The sequence below is a fragment of the Silurus meridionalis genome, chromosome 17 (assembly GCF_014805685.1).
Source record: "Silurus meridionalis isolate SWU-2019-XX chromosome 17, ASM1480568v1, whole genome shotgun sequence".
NCBI lineage: Eukaryota > Metazoa > Chordata > Actinopteri > Siluriformes > Siluridae > Silurus > Silurus meridionalis.
Genome location: NC_060900.1, coordinates 9,027,019 through 9,044,739, shown reverse-complemented (window position 1 = coordinate 9,044,739; position 17,721 = coordinate 9,027,019). Strand labels below are relative to the sequence as shown.

At 36.0% G+C, this 17,721-nt stretch overlaps 1 protein-coding gene across 10 annotated transcripts in view; it reads left to right on the top strand.

Annotated features, from left to right (window-relative positions):
• LOC124399932 (ERC protein 2) overlaps nt 1-17,721 on the top strand; it is a 214,991-nt gene that overhangs the window by 25,069 nt on the left and 172,201 nt on the right. For 4 of the 10 annotated variants that reach the window (XM_046871278.1, XM_046871277.1, XM_046871275.1 and 1 more), the window contains 4 exons: nt 674-718; nt 2,944-3,099; nt 5,585-5,692; nt 6,253-6,420. In XM_046871278.1, the coding sequence (XP_046727234.1) occupies nt 674-718; nt 2,944-3,099; nt 5,585-5,692; nt 6,253-6,420 (477 nt within the window). The remainder of the gene's footprint in view (nt 1-673; nt 719-2,943; nt 3,100-5,584; nt 5,693-6,252; nt 6,421-17,721) is intronic. The other 6 variants (XM_046871282.1, XM_046871281.1, XM_046871280.1 and 3 more) reach the window with 5 other exon arrangements.

Sequence of the window (17,721 nt, the reverse complement as noted above, 5' to 3'; positions counted from 1 at the left end):
AAATGGAATGAAGAGTGTGGTTTTTGAGATTTGTGTTCATTCAATCACAAGGGTATTTGTAAATTCAAGCATTTATGTACATTTAGGAGGCCTTGAGTGCAGTCAGTGTTCAAGTTCATCCCAAAGGTGTTCAGTGGGGTTGAGTTCAGAGCTCTATTGCAGGTCACTCAAGATGTTTCACTCCAACTGCCATATTCATTAAGCTTGCATTGTGCACAGGGGCATTGTTATGCTGGAATAGGTTTGGATCTCCTAGTTCATGTAAAGGGCAAATGTAATTGAAATAAAGAATTTACATATAATACATATTATTATAATTTAAAACTTTAAAGTACTTTATAGGAGAGACTTGTAGACATGTCACTGGTTTTCCTAGGCTGCCACACATATAGTGTCTTAAACATGTAGCAAATGAAATAAATGTCACCTATGTCACCTGCATATAGCTGAAAAATGATGAAGTGTCAGACAGAAATAAGTATGAGTCGTCTTCATGTAAAACAGCCACAGAGTTGCTTCATCTTCCAGCTTAGTTTGAAAAGTGACCTGCCATCATTTTTATTTGCTTTGGAACATGTCTCTTTGTGAACAGTTGGTCTGTTTTTACATGTTTTTAATATTATATGTGTTTATAAAGTGTGCTGAAGTATGTGTATTTTGTAATTTGTTCCAGAGCACAGCACATCCTTATGGTTTTGACCCTGATGTTATTTGGCAGGTATAGTACACATACTTATTATCAAAAGCTTCCATTTCTTCTACACAAGAATTCTTTGTAAAGTCCCTTTTTCATATACAGTCAGCCACTGTCATTATAGGCTTGTGTTTTTATGTAATTAAAGAAATATTTGTGCTTTACACTTTATGCTCTATTTAATTTCGAGGTATTTTGCAGTTTATATTTATACTTTATATACTATTTATACTTTATTTGAGGTCTTATTAAACATATTGCTGCCACAACAGTACCACTTAAGTATAAATGCTAAATTGTATTACTATGTACAGTGCAACCTCAATACTCGTGGGGGTTACGTTAATTGCGAGGTTTTTACTCTCCTTTTGATGGTTCCTTTTTCAGTGGGTATTATACATGTACTCTACTGTAAACTCAACAAAAAATGTGAATTACTTGTCATAAATGTTTTATTTAATACTTTAAATGAATAATACAATAATAAAATAGTTTTTTAAACATTTTTATGTAATTTATTAGTACAAAGTGTTTGAAAATGTTACTCCAAACTTTAGTCCGGTTCCAAATGAAAGGTCGCAGGTATTGAGGTTTCACTGTATATGAAAATCTGCATTAGCCAGTGCTCATTTTCACAGTAAATTGCACTAGGTAACAAATTGCTAGGAAGTAAGAATGAGCATTTTCAGATTCTCATGGTTCTCAAATTTATTTATTTCTTGTTCTCCATTCCTCATTTTTAATTTCGGCATTTCGCTGTTGAAATAACTTTCCAGTTATGGCTGTTGAGGTTGTGAATAATATATACACTCACTGGTCACTTTTCTAGAAACACATGCACAGCTGCTCATTACTTAATATCCATATAATACAAAATGTAATTTCAAAAAGGGCTGATTTGTGTGTTTGAGAAATGTATTTTAAGGTATCAGTTCGGGTAAGTAGTTGTGCTGTCAAATAAAATAGTTTCTGATGATGGTTCATAGAGAATGGCCAGAAGACTTCAGACTTGTAAGAGGTTTACAGTAACTCCAATATACTCTCTATCCAGCCATGGTGAACAGAAAAGCATTCAGGAATTCACAACATGATAAAACATTCCTCAAGAGCAGAAAACCACATTGGGTTTTACTTCTATCAGCCAAGAAGAGGACTTATGCTACAGTGGACCTAATGAATCCATGGAACCATCTTGCCTTGTGTCAACAATTCAGGCTGCTGCAGCTGTTGCAAAAGTGTGTGGAATCTTTCTTGGCACACATTGGACTCAGAAAAGACAACTAAGCATCATTTGAATCCCATTACTTATCGTATCACTTGCATCTGTTTATAGTTATATTTTATACATCTTATAATGGATACTTTCAGAATAATAACCCATAGTCACCCGATCTAAAACTAGTAGCTCAACTTTGGGATGTAGTATAACAAAAGATTCACAGCACAAATATTTAGCTGAGAAATGTCCAATCATTGTGACGCAAATTATGATTATTTTAACATGGATGAAAATCTTGAAAGAAATGTTTCCAATGCTTCGTGGAATCCATGGAACAAAGAATCAAGGCTTATCTGAGAGCAATCTGGGTTATTAGTATGTTGTTTCTAATAAAGTGGCAGGTGAGTGTATGTTCATTGGTATGAATATTTGGTTTGTGTGTGTGTGTGTTTTATTTAATGCAGCTTAGTTTAGTAAATCTTTAAAAAAAAAAGCAAGTTTATTGTGTGTCAGTGGTTAAACCTTGCTGACTTCTATATCTTTTGTCTTTCTGTCTAGTTTGATATTACTTTATTTTGCTAATGTTTGTTGAATCTTGGATTCTCCACTGTATTTAGTCCATCATATTAATACATTAATAAAAAAATGTACATTTGATTTTTTTCTGTACATTATGCCTTTGCATGCCACTCCTAAATTGATACAACAGGAACTATTGTGATTTTGAGATATTCTTGATGACAGATGCTTACGTACTGTATAAAAAATGTTGGAAACTCTGTGCTGTTGATAGGAAAAAAGTACTTTTTTTCTACCATTTACAATTCTGGATCTGTAGTGTCTCATATGAAGCTCAGTACACATTCCATCTTCTTCATAGCTCCATGTCTCCATTGCTAGTTTAAGCTGACCTCTGCAAGCACTAAAGCTGAAACCCAAATCTGCTCCTCCTTTAAGACCTTCGGATGGTTTCGGTCTTTACTTCCAAAAATTGTGCGGCTGATGTACATTTCACACATATCCCATGTAGGACACCAAAATTTCCTCACTGGAGCGGAACATCCGTGAACTGGAAGATGAGATCCAGATGCTGAAGACCAACAGTCACCTGAACATGGACAAAAGAGATGAGAGGCCCAAGCAGATTGACGTTTACAAGAACCACTCCAAGTTCATGAAGAGCAAGGTTAGAGTTTATCCCTCACCCAAGACAAAGATCAATGAGTTCCTCATTTTCCCTGGAATTGACTGAAAGTGCTGTTTTGTGGATGTGGGCTTTAGTGAATTAAAGTTAATGAATGAAAGTAGTAATGAATTAGTACAAGCAAAGATGTAAAAAGGAATAAATAAATACAATCATGTGAATAAATAAATACTTAAAGACATATATGTGGATTTGATGGAATGATAAATAACTTACTAATGTTTAGATATGATTCTACAAAAAATTGACAACTTGGAACCTCAGATTATATGATAAAGATATCATTTTATTTTTAATGGGTGTAATTGTGTGGTTATTTGTATGTGGGTACCTTGATGTCCTAGCAAAGACTCTGGAGCCACTGAAACTTACCAGGATAAAATACATGATTAAATAGATCCTTGATTTGACTCATGGATGAAGACATACAAAGGGTTTGCAGTACCAGTGTTGGCTTACACCAGCAGTATCAGATGACTGAACTTCTTCTGTGGTGACCTTTGAGACTTGAGAATCAGCCCTTCTAGAATGAAAGATTAAATTACTCTAGCCTGAAAGTGTTCATGACTTATTTATAAAGCACTAGAGTTTCCAGACTTGTCATAATACCTGTAACGGTCACTTATTTTTTATGAGGCTGTTTTAATGTTGCTGAAGAAATTTTTGTTTTGTAAGTTTTGCTTTGAAATAATGAGTCTTGCAGCGGAACGGTTTAATCTAATGGCTAAAATAAAAAAAAAAACATTTAAAATTGTTTATTATTGCTTTCTCTGCTTTTATGTTACACTTCCAGAGCCAGTGCATGCACTGAAAGGTTCCTATGCACCTTTGCAGACTCTTTTTTTTCTTCTTTGTTTTGTATTTGAATTACAATCTCATTCATGCATACCCATCACTCTAAATCACACATGACACACCCTTCATCTGTCCTATCAGCCAGGGGTCCACTGCTTTCAGCGCTAGGGGCCAAGGCACTGATGAATTGTAGAAATCAAAGGTTCAGAAGCAGATAAGGGTGGCAGGTTGAGTTTCGGACCGTTTCCTGCGAGCCCAATTACCTCTCTATGGCCTCTATGTGTCTGTTCACAATGGCCTTTTGATGAAGGCCAACTTGGAGTGCCATAATTTTTCAAATGCTATCATGTGGACTTCTGACCCCGATCTGAATGCACACTCTTGGCATGCTATGCAAAGAAGGAAGATGTGAGCATACCTTTTTCTTTATTCTCTCATTTCATGAGGAGAGAGATTGTTTTAACAAAAAGAAGAGTTGATGTGTGGCAAGTCCAACAGGTTGCAGAATCATGTTATTGTAAACTAATAACATTTGTGGATTTATTGATGAAACGTATTTTTCCTGTACCGTGTAAGCAAACTTGACTCAACAATGTACTCCTCGAAGAAAACACACAATAATTTTTAGATTTAGATTTAGATTTTTATCATAGAAAAAGTAGTAATATGTGGCATTTGAATCTATGAATGATTTAATTTGTCAGTTAAGTCAATACGTCTATATTTAATATACAAATTAAGAACATCTTGTCCTGAGGTAATTTTTCACATACTGTAACACTGAGCTTATTACACTATAAATGCTGCTTAAGTAAAAATCCAGGTGACATGTTACTGTAAGGGTCCATTATTGAAGGTAATGTTAGCTAACTTTATGCTTCATCAATTGGCTGATGCTTGTTATCCAGCATTACAGGAAAGTGAGACAGGAAACATATTAAGCAGTGGAGGTTTTGGGGCCTTGGCCAAAAGACCGTACAGTGGCAGCTTGGTGGTGCTGGGATTTTAAAACTTCCGATTAATAAGCTACAGTTTTAACCACTAAGTCCCTACTTATGTGATGCAGTAGTAAGCATTACTAACAGTTAAGCAGTAAGTCTTTTAACCATACACACACACACACACACACACACACACACACACACACACACACACACACACACCACAATACCAAGTAGTGTTCAATAAATGTGTAATTATTTTTGTTTTGTGGTTTATGTAATACCTGTGTTAAAGTGTATTCTTATTGTGTATTCTCACAATTTAAAATCAAATGGAATGTCCACAAAACTACTTCCTGTTATCAATCATACTAAATAACTAAAGCTGATTAAATAAATTAGAAACCACAGTAAATGTTTCATTTAGTTTATTTGATTTAAATAATGATGCAAATACAATTAGATAATAAAAATTATTTCAAATACATATCTTACAACTCAACAAGTTGTAAAGCAGAGCTTAATTTCTTACTTTTTGTTATTTCCACATGTAGCCACATGAATTCTGAAATGTGACATAAAATATTTACTAATACAGAAAATCTGTTAGTTATAATTACTATAATTAGTTAATGGCTAATGGACTTTTTACTTACCTGTTTGTAATGCTCACCCGTATTCTAAACCTTTGGCAGTAGGTGTGTTTAGAGTTTGTCTTCTTTGTGTTTTAGGATAGGTTTAACTCACCTGTGTGTCTGGCAACTCAACAAGTGACTACTTGCTCGCTCAACCAAACATACCTGCTCCCTCAGCAACAGAAGATTTCAGAGCAAATGAAAGTACTCTCTCTCTCTCTCTCTCTCTCTCTCTCTCTCTCTCTCTCTCTCTCTCTCTCTCTCTCTTTTCCTTTATTGATTTTTCTTTCTCTCTTCTCTCTCTACTGTTTTCCATAATCACAGCAAGTTATTACTTCTTGCTTATTCCTTCTAGAGGAAGTATGCCATTGTGTGCATCACGGGTATTCTAGTGATATGACCATCAATTTGCAAAAAATAAAAAAAAAATGAATAAGTCAAATGATATTTGGCAGAAACGCTGTTAGTTGGGAGTTTGGCATGCATTTTGTTGACCCAACAGAATCAAGCAAAGAAAGTGTGAGAATAGTAAAAATCTGACTTCATTCTGTTTTTGCATGTTGGTATTAACACTTCTAAATGCCAGATATTTGAATATAACAATGACTATGTGTTTTAGTGGCCTTCTATGACTCCTTTGTTAGTGAGACACTTGTGCATTGTGCGTTCTTATGTGAATTCAATTTTAGCACTCACTCTCTCTTATTTAATACTGTGCATTTTTATAACCCCTGCTTCCATATTTGCCCCTTTTCATTTCTCAGACTGATCAGCTGAAGCAGGACTTATCAAAAAAAGAGTCAGAGATGTTGGCATTGCAGACTCAACTGGATACATTGACCAATCAGAATTCAGACTGCAAGCAGCACATTGAAGTCCTGAAGGAGTCCCTTTCAGCTAAGGAGCAAAGAGCAAATATCATGCAGACAGAGGTTAGTGAGTGTGTGTGTTCTTTTATATATTTTAGTTATTAGATTAAGACAAAGATTCATGCTAATTAATATAGGCAATTATGTACTTTGAATTTAATTTTCTTCAAATTTTCTTACATTACATTTTCTAGTTTTCTAATGTTTTAATGCCTTTTTCATCTAAAAAATCTAAATATATACAGTAAGAAGGTAAGAAAGAAGGATAAGCAAGACATCACTCTTAAAATAATTCATTAGATCTACTTGAAAGTTAGATAGCAGTTTGCATGGTTCACACCTTAACACCCAAGTGCTAAGTGCAGACTCATATGAGATTATATGCTGAGAGAAGAGGTGACTATGAGCAACAGTATGTTTTCATGCCGAGGAAGAGCACCACAGATGCCTTATTTGCTTCGAGAATGTCGATGGAGAAGTATAGAGAAGGTCAGAAGTAGTTGCATTGTGTGTTTGTGGATTTAGAGAAAGCGTACGACAGGGTGCCGAGAGAGGAGTTGTGGTATTCTATGAGGAAGCCAGGTGTTTCTGAGAGGTATGTGAGGGTGGTGCAGGACATGTATGAGGACAGTGTGACAGCAGTGAAGTGTGCAGTAGGAACGACAGACTGGTTTAAGTTGGATGTTGGACTGCATCAAGGATCGGCTCTGAGCCCTTTCCTGTTTGCAGTGGTGATGGACAAGTTGACGGACGAGGTCAGACAGGAGTCTCCATGGACTATGATGTTTGTGGATGATATTGTTATTTGTGGTGAGAGTAGGGAGCATGTTGAGATGAGCCTGGAGAGGTGGAGGTATGCACTGGAGAGAAGGGAAATGAAAGTCAGTAGGAGTAAGACAGAGTACATGTGTGTGAATGAGAGGAAGGGCAGTGGAGTGGTGTGGTTGCAGGTAGAAGAGGTGGAGAATATGGAGGAGTTCAGGTACCTGGGATCAACAGTGGAAAGTAATGGAGAGTGTGTTAGAGAAGTGAAGAAAAGAGTGCAGGCCGGGTGAAGTGGTTGAAGAAGAGTGACAGTAGTGATTTGTGATAGAAGAGTATCTGCAAGAGTGAAAGGGAAAGTTTATAGGACTGTGGTGAGACCTGCGATGTTGTTTGGTTTAGAGACAGTGGCATTAAGTAAAAGACAGGAGGTGGAGCTGGAGGTAGCAGAGCTGAAGATTTTGAGCTTTTTGTTGGGAGTGACGAAGATGGACAGGATTAGAAATGAGTTTATTAGATGGACAGCACATGTAGGACGTTTTGGAGACAAGGTGAGGGAGGTGATATTGAGATGGTTTGGACATGTGCAGAGGAGGAACATGGGGTATATCAGTAGGAGAATGCTGAGGATGGAGCCACCAATAAAATCAGATCCAACTTTCTTTAACTTTTCATGCAGTAAATCTTCAGTACTGATCTCTCTAAAATTAGAAACTAGCTAACTGGATGATAGTTTAATACAGAAATAAAAACTATGCATGATCCTGATTGGTTAATCCAATTTCCTGTATCAGCTGGGGGTCAATAAGATGTGATTTAATAGACTACTAGATCAGTTTTGAGTGGCTAAATTTGTAATGGTAATGAGTCTGGTTGACCTTTTATAATCACGCTTTAGTCCAATTGCTGACAATTACAATTTTTTAATGCTGAATAACATATTTTTGTAATAATTGCACTAAATGGTGTTCATAAAAGGCATAATAAGTGTTGTATATGTGTGTTAACCAATTATGTTCAAGAATCTGGTTTTGGGAAATATTTTAAGGGGGTTTATTCACATCTGTGTTTGGATTTGTAACTGGACAGTAGTATGCTATAAACTGTTAGCCATCTCACATTATTCTCTTTTTATGAATTGCTGGCATACATGCATGGGACAAAAGGGCACATGAAAAACAGACATGGAGTTTGGTATTTTAATATACAATAGTTTGATATACAAACATGTGAAATTGCAGCATTGTTTATTCGCATGCTAGTCATAGGCTTTTGTACTAAGGTATCAGCTGCAAATTAACTGCAGTGTAATACCAAATCCTCATATTATATATCTAAGGAGGTATTTTCCTACATGTTTAATGGTAAAAATATGGTGACTGATTGGCCAGAAGGGGTCATGCCTCGTTAAATTGTTTACCGTATGGTTTAATCTGTTTCTGCATAAAATAAATTTTGCTATAGAGCTTCATCGATACACATCAGTTGCATCCCTGATTCTAACCACTAAATACTGTTTTTGGAGACTTTAATTCTGGCCATTGTTCTAGGCAGGCTATTTTATTCCGGATGACTGCTCGTGTGCACTCACTTACACATTCATATACAACACGCAAAGTTTTTTCACTGTCAAAAAACGAAACCTTAATTGGCTATTAGTGGCACTGTCTCTCGGCGTCTGGCTTGGATGCTGCTAACAAGAAAGTTCGACTGAGGGCAATTGTGCAATTTTCAGTGCTTATTAAAGCACAGTGACACGTTGGTTAAATATTACTTTATTTTACTTAACGTGGCGTAGCGTAAACCACATTTTGTAACAGCTGATGAAATCTTTATTGCTATGTAGCAAAACATCTAGATGGATATTGCTGGTTAAAGAAATCCTGAGAATGTGTATTTTTCAGGTTTTGAGTTTTGTACCTTTAGGTATGCAAAGGTACTGTAGACAATCAAAGTTAGATGGAACAGTTGTGTAAGCATAATATTGCATAATATTTTTTAATAATCTTACATTGATCTAACATATTTTAATAAATATATAAATTAAAGGTGTTACCCTAAAACTATACAACTAATAGACTGAATAATAGCTACAGTTGTTCTGCGTCTGTATAAGTGAAAAATGTTGAAAGATTCTGGAATTAAAAAGGTTTCATTGTTTGAATAAATGAATCGTTTTTGCTCTTGAAAATTTTTCTTGAAAAAGGATCAGTGGATGTAAAATGCTTTAAACCCCTCATATAGAAAAAAACAGTTAAGCAAAGACATTAGCTGGCATAAAGAGGAAAGAGGTTTATAGATGTAGAGTTTATAGATTTCTAAGAATTTATTGAAGGGATTTATATCTTTCTGTCATTTGCTGACTGCACTATCAGCTGAACTTAATGAGTTAGGCATATGGCATGCTCAATTCTAGTGGCCTTATAAATCTATCTATCTATCTATCTATCTATCTATCTATCTATCTATCTATCTATCTATCTATCTATCTATCTATCTATCTATCTATCTATCTATCTATCTATCTATCTATCTATCTATCTATCTATCTATCTATCTATCTATCTATCTATCTATCTAGTGCTTTCTTAATCACAAGTTTTTAAAAGAGAAGTGTGTCCAGTCGTTATTTCTTTGCAAGTGTGTAAATGGACTGAACGCATTAGCTATAAAATATTATTTGATGACAAATGAGATTATCAATTTAGTTGTTCTTTGCACAAGAAGCTTGGGCTAATCTGGATGCGGAAAAAGAAACATGACAAGACGGTGTGTATGTGCATTCTTTATCTAGTAAACATTCATGTGGATGCAGCTTTTGCTTTTAAAGGATTGTTTCTAAAGGGAACTATATATTATATATTATTATATATAACTCATGTTGTTGTTAATAAGTCTGCACAATGTTAAAAAGAAATCTTTGCAGATTTCTGATGGGTTTTTAAAAAGACCAAATTTGAATGGCTGTGGTCTCCAAGGCGGTACACAGATTTTTCAACTGGCTGTTCACTTTTAAAGCATTGTACAGTCTTTCAGGCTGAGTAGGATTTTTATATATACTGAGAGCTGCATTTTATTTTATTCTTGAACATTAATCAGATGTAGTCAGGTCATCATTCTTTTTAATCTGTTTTGAAGCAATATAGAGAAATGGCAAGATACTTTCCTTACTTATGTATTCTGCAGTTCTGTCTCTATTTTCTCAAGCAAAGAAAGATTACAGTAAATATAGAATTTTTTCTTTTCACAGTCAACTATTTATACTAATTTAGTTTATATTAAAACATTATTGTTCAATTATTTAACTATTAAACAGACTTAATTCATTTTATGTATAATTTTAACATTTGAAAGCACGTTTGTTTCACTTATTTCCTTCTTATGTTCCTTCTGTGTTTTGCACAGAAAATCAGAGAAACTATAATCTGGGGCTGCAATTAACAATTATTTTGATAATTAATTAATTAGACAATATTATTATTATTATTATTATTATTATTATTATTATTTAATTAATCAGATAGAAATTATTGTTTTTAAATTAGATGTTACTTACTTATTATAACAATTCAAAACCGTAATTTAGGGTATCTTTAATTTAGACATTTCAAAGCTTATAGTGGATGTTTGTTGAGGAAGAAATGGGGGATTTCACTTATACTATGATGTTTCTGTAGAAAAAATTAAAAATTAAAAATAAATAAATAAAAAAACATCATTTGAGTATGAAAGGTTAAGCAATTTGTGTTAATCAACATCTGTATTGTATTGTGCAGATGGCAAGTTGACAACAATGCTTAAAGAAATCCCTATAAAATATAATACAACTTTGTTTTGATAATTTGACAAAAAAAAATATACACAGATATGTTGTTCAATTGTGAAGATATAAGCATCTAGAATATAAAATAAATGTAATTTTGTATAATTATAAATATGCATAAAACACATTTGAAAACACAACAGTGGCTAAAAATGTTCTAGTTTACTGCTGCTGTTATTGGCTGCTTTTAGATTTAGTGTTTGTTCACACTGTTTTAATTGAATCCATCACGTCGAGTGACCTGATTGGGCAACCTGATGCTCGCGAGTCACAACAGAACAGATCCAGTGCAACTGTCCCAAAGATACAAACAAACAGTTTACACAATAGCACTTAATTAAACAAAACCGTTTTACATGACGAGGATTATACACTTTCTGCATATCGTGATGTTTTGCTTTTATCCGTGACACCAGGGTATTTTCTTTTCACGTGCTCGTGCATCACTGTGGTACCTCCATACTGCATAACTTCCAGGTACAGATTTCTTTGTTGCGTTTTATTTTAAATGAACCCATGCCTTGCATTTAATATAAAATGTTCCAATGCCTTTTTTTTAATATAAAATGCTCCTATGCCTTGGATGATTTGGGACGCACACTTTTTCCTGCACGCGGTTGACCCTGTACTATCGCATGTTATGTTGCTGTCATGCTAATCTGTAACATTAGCAGCCCAACTAATCGATAAGAGCATTCGTTGACAACGAATTTCATTATTGATTTTATCGATTAGTTGTTGCAGCCCTACTATAATCCCACAAGCAATTTTGTCACAAATAATGATCACACTTGATGCTCATGGGAATTGTATGCAGGCCATATACAAAATCATAAAACAAAAATCTATTCCATCTATTTTTTGCATTATATCCTGGTTACACTACTGCACCTAAAAAAAAGAGATCTCTCAGACACCAATACACACTTGATGTCTCTTGAAGGCTATTCACAGAAGTGTTGCTTTCGGATTCTGTCCTTTGTCCTGGTTTCCCCTCAGTGTGGAAGCTGGTTCTGTGTTCTGAGGTTCCGTGGCTCGCTTTCAAACAGGTCAGATGGAGCAGTGAGCAGTGGGAGCAAAGCAGCCCAGTGCAAAACACACACCCCGTCCAAAGAAAAGAGCCTCTGTGTTTTGGAAGCAGTGGAGTGTCCATGTGGAAAAGCAATAAAGAACTGTAACTAAGGGTAAAAAGAGGCAATGATGAGTTATTTAATGGTTTACACACAACCATTTACATTATTGACCCATTTTGCTTATTCATCTATTCTTATATGCACATACAGGACAGATGTGCCAGAATGTGGCATTGCTTTGTAGTGTCACTTGTATAACACACCTTACTAATAAGAGCTTTATAGATGTAACAAATTATAATAATATTAATACAATAGTATTAATAATATATAATAATACACTATAATATTGAGAAACTGTATCTTTTGTTTAAATCATTGTAGAACATTGTTGTAGTGTGTATTGCAATGTGTCCATTTTGCATTACATGTATATAAGTATATAGCATATTTATATTATCCTCTTAATTATCAGTGCCTGAGATAAAACCTTTTTAATCAACTAATCAAATAACCACAAAATGCATGACTGACTCTAACTGACATACCTTGACATTTTTTTCACTTCTCCCTTCCCCCTCTCGTGCTAGCATTCAGTCTTTGTCTCTTGCTCTCTTTTCCTTTCCTCCCCCTTCTCACCGTCTCCTCTTTATTTTTCTTTGCCCAAGGGGCTTCAGTAAATGAAGGGGGTCCACTGTGCATCACTTATGCTGTTGACATGTGGTAGCAATTTCCCCAGGTTACGTTAAGCCTACACTCACACACACACACACACACACACACACACACACACACACACACACACACACACACACACACATTCTCTGTCTCTCTTTCTGTTTCTCTCTGACTCGTGTGTTTTGTATATGAACTGTCTCACCAGATTTGTTGTACTTGAGCTTGGCCATTTGTGCCATTTGTGTGTGAAAATGCACACAGGTATGTTATTTTATTAACACTGAATGCAAAGGCCTCAAAATTGAGAAAGTTTGACATAATTGAAGAGGGTTTTTTTGCTTTATTACCCTCCCAACAAAAACCCACACAAAGTCAAGTTGTCCAAGTTTCATTCGTCTGTCCTCATCTGTTCTATATGAGGCACATCCAGAGGCTCCGGCAAAAGTGGTCTCTTTGCTTTCACAAAAGAGACGGAAAGAGGGAAAGCCAAGAGATTGATAAGGTTAAAGTCTCCTCTTTACCTCTTTTCATCAATCACCTAAAGGAAAACACCTTTGCACCTTGGCTGCTTTAGTTTATAAAAAACACACATACACACAGACGCGCACACACACATGCACACACATAAACAGTAACAGCAAACACATTTTATTTCCATCTGGGTGCCACAAAAGTTTTAGAGGTAGCTAAAAAAGGAAAAGAAAGAAAAAAATCTCTGTCTAATTAGCTCTATTTGCTCCCATTCATCCAGCCAATGAGTTGACAGTGTAATGGACATATCAACCTCAGTCTGAAAAGTGTGGTTGACCCTTGGCCTGGAGTCAGAGGTCATCCAGGATCTAAATGTTCCTCTCTGTGTGAGAGGTGTATGTTTGTCTGTGTTTCTCGGAACTTGTATTGGGGAGGGGTAGAAGTGCTTATTTTAGAAAGATAGTTACGTTCATGCTGTTTTTAGCAATTGGAAAAGGAAGCTGCATTCACTTTTGTTAATTCCGCTACATCACTGTTAAATATTTTTTTCAATGACTGATCATTTCTTTTTAACCTTCTTGACCTTAATGTACAAAGAAAGATTTTTTATGTATTAACGTTACCTGTAAATTTTTTACATCTAATTTCCTAAAACTCATTTTAAAACTTTTGAACTATTTGAGCCTCATTAACAACATTGCAATCATCTGTTACATATAAATATCTGGGCCATAGCGACAGCCACTACTGCCTTGTGTATTTTCTTAGGACCTATGGGTATCAATCCTTGAACTTGATTCCCAAACACAGAATGTTTTTCATGTGTTTATTAGACATTACTTTCTGCATGTGTGAAAGAAAATTTTGTTTGTGATCTGCAAAAAGACAGCCTGTCTGCTTCCCTTCCGTAGTCATACGATCAGCCTAAGTGCAGGATGTAGGCTTGTGTAATGAAAATTTACAGTGTAAAAAATCTTACCTTTGATTAATCCTCCTGCTACCTGTCATTGTTTGAAGACGGAAACCTTCCAGTCGTAAAAACGTCAGGGGCAAAACGAAGATTAGGTGCAGGATGTGAAGGGGGGAAGCATTTGGGAGAGGGCAGGAAAAATAATCAAGTGTCGAGCGGCTTATACCAATTTGAAGCATGTCCCATCGCCGTGCTCCGAGCTGGGTGATAATGATGATTAATGGCAGATAGGATGCTGTGAGTGAGACTGTGTGTATGTGAAGGTGGAAAATATGACCACGAAGTGAGCTTTAAATGTTTCCCTGTAGAGCAGTGGAAGCCTTGTGATCATCCTGGACAACATTAATGTTTTTTTTTTTCTAGAGCAGGTGAGGTAATTGTTGCTGCAAAGTAATAACACTGATGGACTTTATTTTGAATAGTGTGTACTGTGAATTATCACCCAAACTAATAAATAGACCAGCTAGTGTCTATTAAAAGGTGAATCTATATCTATAAATATATGTATCTGAGGATATATTAGACAGATTGTTTGTGTCTGGCTGCATAAATGTATTTTTTAATTAAAAATGAAAATAAGCACTGCATATGCATTCATTTATGTGAGAAGTAGGAATAAAACAAAAAGCATAGACTTGCCGTGTGTTATATGGTGAGTAAAAGGAAATGTTTATGCATAAATTCTATTGTTGAACAGATCTGATTTTTGGAGAAAGTAAAGCAGGTGCATCAAAGGGCACTTGCTATTGACTCTCTACTGCAACTGATGTCTTATGTTGGGAATTCTTGGGGCATGATCAGGAGGAAAGGCCATGTGAACCTGGGCAGAAAAAAATATTATTACATATCTGTGCTTGTCTCAGTGGTCGCTTAGCGGTTAAGCCATTGGAAAGTTGTGATATGTTGAAAGCCTAGCCCTTTTAAGGCCCTTACCTCTTACCTGCTTAGTTGTTTAAAATGTGATACAAGTAATGTCCCTTAATTGCTGTAATTTGCTCTTCATAATACTTCCTTGCAACTATTAGAAGTGTAACTTAGTGGATGACAAAGCACCTTGGTCCAAAAGTCATTGTTTTGAATGCATCACACATGGCACTGTCCAGAACGGCGTATTTGTTGTTGCCAGTCTAGCTACTGGTATGTTTTGGGGATAATGACAGAAACTGGAGAATGTGGAGGAAATCCATGCAGGTGGAGGGAAACAAGCACAACTACACACAGTTTTGAACCAGGATCCCTGGAACTATGGGATAATAAGTCAACCCTCTGTGTAACTGTGCTATGCTTAACCTGATTCAGATGAGAGTTACATGAGAACCAGAAGGGCTGTAGCAAAAACAGTTGCAAAATAGAACACTTAGGCATGAAAGGAATTTGGAGAGGCCATGGAAGAAGACTTTCATGTTGCCAAAAATGATAAAGAAAACTTAGGGACAAAATAACAATTAAAAGGAAAACTGTATAGGCATTAAACTACCTATTTTTATACAACCACTTTATCACTGTAAAGCTGCTTTGAGACAACGTATATTGTAAAAGCGCTATACAAATAAAAATCTATTGCCAGCAACACAATACAAATAATCTGGCAGATACAGTTCAAGAAGTTAATGTTCAGAAATGGGGATATGTGATCTCTTTAAAATCAACTGGGTTTTATCCACCCACGGCTTCCCAACCAGAAGCCGTGGAAGCAACCAGGAAGGCCGCAGGACCAGATGGCATCACAGGTCGGGTTCTAAAAGCCTGCGCTGACCAACTAATAACGGTGTTCACTGAGATATTCAACCTCTCCCTGGAACAGTTTGTTGTCCCCTCATGCTTCAAATTGTCCACCATTGTTCTTGTCCCGAAGAAACCCCAGCCCGCCTGCCTCAACGACTACCGCCCTGTAGCCCTGACCTCAGTAGCAATAAAGTGCTTTGAAAGACTGGTCAGAGACTTCATCACTGCATCACTACCAGACACACTGGATCCTATAAAATTTGTGTACCACCAGAACTGCTTCACTGAGGACGCCATTGCTCATCTTCTTCAAACAACGATAAGCCACCTGGACAGAAAAGGGAATTATGCAAAAATGCTGTTTGTGGACTACAGTTTAGCATTCAACACCATAATTCCCTCCACCTCTAAAAAATTCCGCTCACCTCTAAGTTGGAGGTCGTGGGACTCAGCCTGCCGCTGTGTCAATGGATCTCCATCTTCCTGACAGACAGACCACAAGCTGTACGGGTGGGCCAACACACCTCATCCTCCCTCACCCTCAGCACTGTAGCTCCCAATGGTTGTGTTCTGAGCCCCCTTCTGTGCTCACTGTACACATATGACTGTGTGGCCACTTCCAAACTCCACCACCATCATCAATTTTGCTGACGACACTGTTGTGTTGGGCCTGATCTCCAACAACGATGGGACAGTGTACCTACAGGAGATAAAAAAACCTGGAAAGATAGTGCCAGGAGAACAATCTTTTACTGAACCGCAAAACATCAACGGGACCACAGTGGAGAGAGTGGACAGTTTACGATAACTAGGTGTCTATATCACACAGGACCTGTCTTGGTCCTGTCACATCAACACCCTGGCAGTGTCTGTACCATCTGAAAATTAAAAATTGTGGCTTGCACAAGTATTCAACTGCTTCAGATTCATATAAGTTGAAGAAGTGAAGGTTGCATCATATCAACCAAGCAAAAGCTAAATCAGGCCCACTATCTTTGAGGCCAAGAGTGTAACTGAAGAAATTAGAAACTGCAGTGGCTGAGAATAAGGTGTTGTGCCAGATAGTTACTTCAGGAGCTCAGGACTATTAAGTACTTAATGTATCGAAATGTGGATTAAAGGAAGCTCAAAAGAGCTGCGTGAAATTATGAATGACCCTGTGAAGATGTGGTTGTGTCACAAGACTAAGACGAGGTTCTGTATTTGGACAAATTTTAAGTGCTGTGTTTTGGAGCCAAATTGTATAACAATTTATACAACAATTTACACTTTTCCTGAAGTGAAATAAGGTGGTGGCTGCATTATGATCTGGGTGATGCTTTTCATATAAACAATTTGGAATACTTGTAAGAATGTTTTTTTTTTTAAGATCTGCTGTCAGGGGTTTACGGCCACTTAATCCGAGCAAATGTCCTTTGTAATTCAAATGAAATTGATGATTTTAAAAGGGGTTGAATAATTTGAAAGACACTTTGTAATATTCTATAGTGAGTGTACATGTACTTTATAATTTGATGCCTATATTTTATGTAAATAAAAAAGGCAGATAATTTGTTTAACAGGATACATGAAATATTCTAAGTAGAGTCTCTAAATGTAGCAATCCTATTAATTTAAACTTAGTTTATAGAATATAGAATTATAGTCTACTTAAAATAACTGAAATATTATTCTTTAAGCAACCTGTAATTTAAAGACGATCCTGTAGTAATTGAGCATTGTCTTAGGGGTTGATAAATAAAAGCTATCAAATGAATGGTGTAAATGCTCTAAAAATTATTGTGATGAATTCGACGACAAATTTGATAGCAGCTTTAACTGGAATTTTACATTTACAATATTAGATTATATAATAATTTGTT